Source organism: Humulus lupulus, chromosome 1 (genome assembly GCF_963169125.1).
Source record: "Humulus lupulus chromosome 1, drHumLupu1.1, whole genome shotgun sequence".
Classification (NCBI taxonomy): Eukaryota; Viridiplantae; Streptophyta; class Magnoliopsida; order Rosales; family Cannabaceae; genus Humulus; species Humulus lupulus.
In genome coordinates, this window is record NC_084793.1 from 308,733,591 (window position 1) to 308,738,702 (window position 5,112).

The 5,112-nt window shown below is 31.2% G+C and overlaps 1 protein-coding gene across 1 annotated transcript; it reads right to left on the reverse strand.

The window, feature by feature from the left end:
- Window positions 1-2,906: 2,906 nt before the first annotated feature.
- LOC133781808 (uncharacterized) lies at window positions 2,907-4,089 on the reverse strand. The gene is made up of 2 exons (XM_062220888.1): window positions 3,797-4,089; window positions 2,907-3,705 (listed from the first exon to the last, which is right to left on the reverse strand). Exons 1-2 carry the CDS (start codon window positions 4,087-4,089, stop codon window positions 2,907-2,909), a joined length of 1,092 nt encoding a protein of 363 aa, XP_062076872.1.
- Between the last annotated feature and the right edge of the window lie 1,023 nt (window positions 4,090-5,112).

The window sequence follows — 5,112 nt, forward strand, 5'->3', positions numbered from 1 at the left end:
TTTATTGTTGTGCTAAATTTGACATAATTTTTAGATTTTACACACTATTATAAAGAAAATATTATTTTAAAAGGTGGTAAAATATAACACTATATTACCAATTTGACACTCTATTAGAGATGCTCTTATAATAGTTATTTTTCTAAGTATATGTTAATGAAAATTGTGTGTGTTCTTTAAGGATTCACCTAAAGCTTTTAATAGGAAAGCTTGTTCCACCCCTTCGACAAATTCTTTCGCAGCAGCTTGAACTGAACCGAGGCTATCAAGGTGAACGAGAGAAAAACCCTATTAATCGATCAAGGGATCTAAGCCACAACTCTATTCCCGACTCGAAATCCATAAAGGACTTTACAGAATGGATTACTGGTCTTGTTATGATTGATGGTTTTTCTTGAAGATCCTTACGACCTTTAAGAAAAACATATTATATAGAATCAATGAGACTCAGATGCTATTGAAAATGAGGATGACATCTAAATTCTTCCTTTTCCTTATCACAAAAATTATCAAAATGAAAGAATTGGTGATAAGCCACTTGTACAATGTAAAGTAGAGAGTTGCCTAATGTTTTAAAGAAAGTAATCTAATTTGTAACTCATCTAAAAAAAAATATGTGCTAATTAAATTTGTCCAAATTTATTCATGATACAACAATTTTATAAGATAAAAAGGAAATCCAAAACAAAACTGAAAGAAAAACAAATTGGTTGTTCATAGACAATGCAATGTTCATATTTATTTTCTTCTTTGGGGAGAAAAGATCATGACAATAATATGTAATAAAAAAGACAAAAAATTTATAGTTAATGCACAGGGCTCACTACAGGAAAACAAGCTATTACCGGCGGCGGCAATAGTCAGGAAAACCGTCGGTAATACTTTTACCGGCGGTTTCCGTCGGCAAAAATCTGCCGGTAAAAACCGGTCGGTAAAAGTCGTTATTACCGGCGGAATTAGCCTCCCGCCGGTAATAATATTATTACCGGCGGATAATTACTGGCGGATCCCGCCGGCAATAATTTGGTCAGAAGTCACGTCTGACACATTATTACCGGCGGTTTCCGCCGGTAATTGTAAAATATATTTAAAAAAATTAATTTTTATAAATTATAATATAATTAATATTAAATAACTAAATTTATAATTAAAAAAAATTAGAAATAAAATCAATATTATTTAAATTAATATCCAAATTAAAAATACAACTTTAAAATACTAAAATTGTCTTTTCAAAATAAAAAAACATACACTTAAATTTAATAATAAATAATAAAACCTAAACTAATTATTATTGTCTTCATCAAAAGTTTCATTTAGAAAATCTTCAACATTCGTGCTTCGACTCAAACCTTCATGAGACTGTGGTGCTGGTGGCGAAGGATAATATGGCCGAGGCTGTGGGCGAATCAAAGGAGACTGCTGCTGTTGTTGATTCGGAGAAGTGTAGTACTGCTGATTATAAACGGGCTGCTGTGTCGATCCTCCATAATGAGGATATACCGGCTGCTGCTGCATGAACGACCCAAATTGACCATACATAGGTTGTTGTTGCTGTTGCTGCTGCTGCGGTAATCCTCCAAACTGACTTCCCATAGGTTGTGTCTGAGGAAACTGGGAAGAAAGTCCAAAGATATAATTAAAAAGTGGCGACTGAGAGGAACCACCAGATATTTCTGAATTTCAGGTGAATTGTTGTATATGTACCACTCTGCTTGTTCACGAGTCGCACGATCAAGAGGCTTTAGAGTTTCTTTTGTTATAGGTCGACATTGCGATTGAAATACAAAAAGATTTCTTGGTGTCACCTCATCTTCATTGCGATCAAGACGATTAAATCTTGTTTCAACACCTTTGAAATACATCGAACAAAATGTCAAAGCCTCATCTGCAACATAACCCTCGGCTATCAACCCTTCAGGACGAGCTTTATTTCCAACGTAATTCTTTAATTTTTTCATGTATCTTTCAAAAGGATACATCCAACGCATAAATACCGGTCCACCCAGAATTGCTTCTTCAGGAAAATGTAAAATCAAATGCACCATTATATCAAAAAAGGCTGGAGGAAATATGAGTTCCATTTTACATAATATTAGAATAAGATCTTTTTGTGCTTCCTCCATATCGCTAACCTTTATAATTCTTGCACAAATTTTCCTGAAGAAGTTACATAACTCATAAATGGTAGTCGATATACTCTTTGAAAGAAACTTGCGAACACCCACTGATAGTAATCGTTGCATTATTACATGATTGTCGTGGGACTTTAAACTGCTGATATTTGTTAAATCAGCATTTACTTTCTTCTTTAAATTGGAACAAAAATTATCTGGAAATTTCACATCTCGAATAAATTTACAAAACTGCATTCTTTGATCAGATGTGAGAACATAAGGGGCATGAGGCTTCATTAACTTTCCGCTGTCATCTTCATATATCCACAACGATTCCCTTACTCCAAACTTTTTCAAATTATGTCTTGCATTAGTGGTGTCCTTGGATTTATCATTATCCAAGATAGTGCCTAAAAAACTATCACACACATTCTTCTCCACATGCATGACATCAATGTTGTGTTTTAAAGTGTTCGAAGACCAATAATAAAGCTCATAAAATATGCTTTTCTTCCTCCAATTTTGATCTTCTGCAATACGCCTACGTTTGACACCTCCAAACATCTCGTGTTTTCCAGGAACTTGTGGTACAAGTTTGTTTACTTGTTCTAATATTTCGTCACAAGTAAAACGTCTTGGTGGACGTCTTCTCTCGATTTGTCCATCAAACTGAGTGTCTCTTCTCATTCGATGATTACTTGGAAGGAATCTTCAGTGACCAATGTAGGATGTCTTACCGATTACTCGAACAGAAGTTGTGTCTTCATTACACGTCGGACAAGCTTTGTATCACTGACCACTCCATCCAGATAAATAGCTACGAGCAGGAAAATCGTTAACTGTCCACAATAAGGCTGCACGCAACTTGAACATAGTGTTGGTTATACTGTCTCTTGTATCGACACCATTAACCCACAACTCCTTTAACTCATCCACCAATGGTCTCAAGAATATATCCATGTCCTTTCCCGGTGATTTTGGTCCAGGAATAAGAATGGATAATATGAAATTATTATCTTTCATACACATCCAAGGTGGAAGATTGTAGTTAGCCAACACCACAGGCCACATACTATATGTTTGACTCATGTTGCCAAATGGATTGAAACCATCTGCAGCTAAACCTAAACGAACATTCCGAGGTTCACTAGCAAAATCAGGATGTTTGGCATCGAAATCCTTCCACGCTAACCCATCCATTGGGTGTCTCATTATCCCATCGTCTTTTGATTTCCCAGTATAGTGCCATAACATTTGCTTCGCTGTAAGTCTTGAACTGTACAGTCTTTTTAATCGAGGAGTCAATGGAAAGTAACGCATCACCTTATGTGGTACCTTTTTTCCATCAGTTTTTTCAGGAGAAATCCATCTACTACTTCCGCAAATTGGACAAGTCTCTTTAGTTGAATGCTCTTTGTAAAACAAACAACAGTCATGTTCACATACATGAATTGACTCGTACCCTAACCCTAATTTCTGTAATCTTTTTTTAGCCTCGTAGTAGGTTGATGGAATTTTATTTCCCTTCGGAAATGCAAGCTTTAGTAATTTCAGTAATTCATCGAAGATTTTATTCGGAATCTTGCCTCTAACATTCAAATGCAATAATTTTGCTTAAAAAGTTAAGAGAAGATATCCAATTACAACCAGGATATAACTCAGCCTCTATCTCGTCAAACAGATCGTCATAAAATTGTCCCGCCGCAGGATTATTTTCAACTTCTTCGGTTGTAGGTAGAAGGAAGTCTTCGACCATCGAAATCATCTCATCAACATCATCATCGTTGGCGTCCACCACATTGGCAACATCTGCTTCTGCTTCACCGTGATATATCCACTTCTCGTAACCTCGATGAAAACCCCAATCGAATACGTGTGCTTTCACCATAGGTAAATTTTCAAGCCTATTGTTTATGCATCTAACACACGGACACCTAATTCTACCAGAGGAATCCTTATATTCCGACGCCATCGTCAAAAAAGCTTGTAGACCGTTCCAATATTCTCGACAAGCACGATTTCTCAATGTCGTCCAAGTCTTGTCAATCGCCATCTAAAGTGTTATAAAAGTATATAAGTTTACGATATGTGAATAGTCTTATATTTTAAAGTGTTATAAAATGTTTATAATAGTCTATTATAAACATTTAATAGTTTTAAACTACTTTAAAATGTTTTATAATATAAACAATTATAATTGTTATATTAAATTATAAAACATTTAATAGTTTTATGCTACTTTATAATGCTTTTATAATATAATTGTTATATTATATTATAAAACATTTAATAGTTTTATACTACTTTATAATGCTTTTATAATATAATTGTTATATTAAATTATAAAACATTTAATAATTTTATATTATATTATAACACATTTAATAATTTTATGCTATTTTATGTTTTGTCATCATATTTTATGCTATTTTATCTAATTTATCCTAATATTATTTATTTATTTATTTATTATTATCTAATGTTTACTAAAAAATTAATTATTTAATTAATAATTATTTATTTATTTATTTATCAAATTATTAATAATATTATTAATTTAAATGTTTACTTATTATTTAATTAATTAGTTAATTATTATCTAATTTTTCCTTTATTTAAATAAATTATTATTATCTAATGTTTACTAATTATTTAATTTATACTTAATTAATTAATTAATTATTTATTTATTTAATTAGTTATCTATTATCTAATTTTTCCTTTACTTAAAATAAATTATTTAATCAATACTTAATTATTTATTTATTTATCAAACATATTATTAATTTAAATGTTTACTTATTATTTAATTAATTAGTTAATTATTATCTAATTTTTCCTTTATTTAAATAAATTATTATTATCTAATGTTTACTAATTATTTAATTTATACTTAATTAATTATTTATTTATTTATTTAATTAATTGTCTATTATCTAATTTTCCATTTACTAAAAAATTAATTATTTAATTAATACTTAATTATTTATTTATT

What these genes read in the sequence shown, in the direction of transcription:
- LOC133781808 (XM_062220888.1), bottom strand. Translation starts at nt 4,089, where the DNA reads ATGGCGTCGGAATATAAGGATTCCTCTGGTAGAATTAGGTGTCCGTGT. An exon ending in GGACAATTTTATGACGATCT is followed by an intron (nt 3,706 to 3,796) that starts GTTTGACGAGAT and finishes TTTGAATGTTAG; the next exon opens with AGGCAAGATTCCGAATAAAA.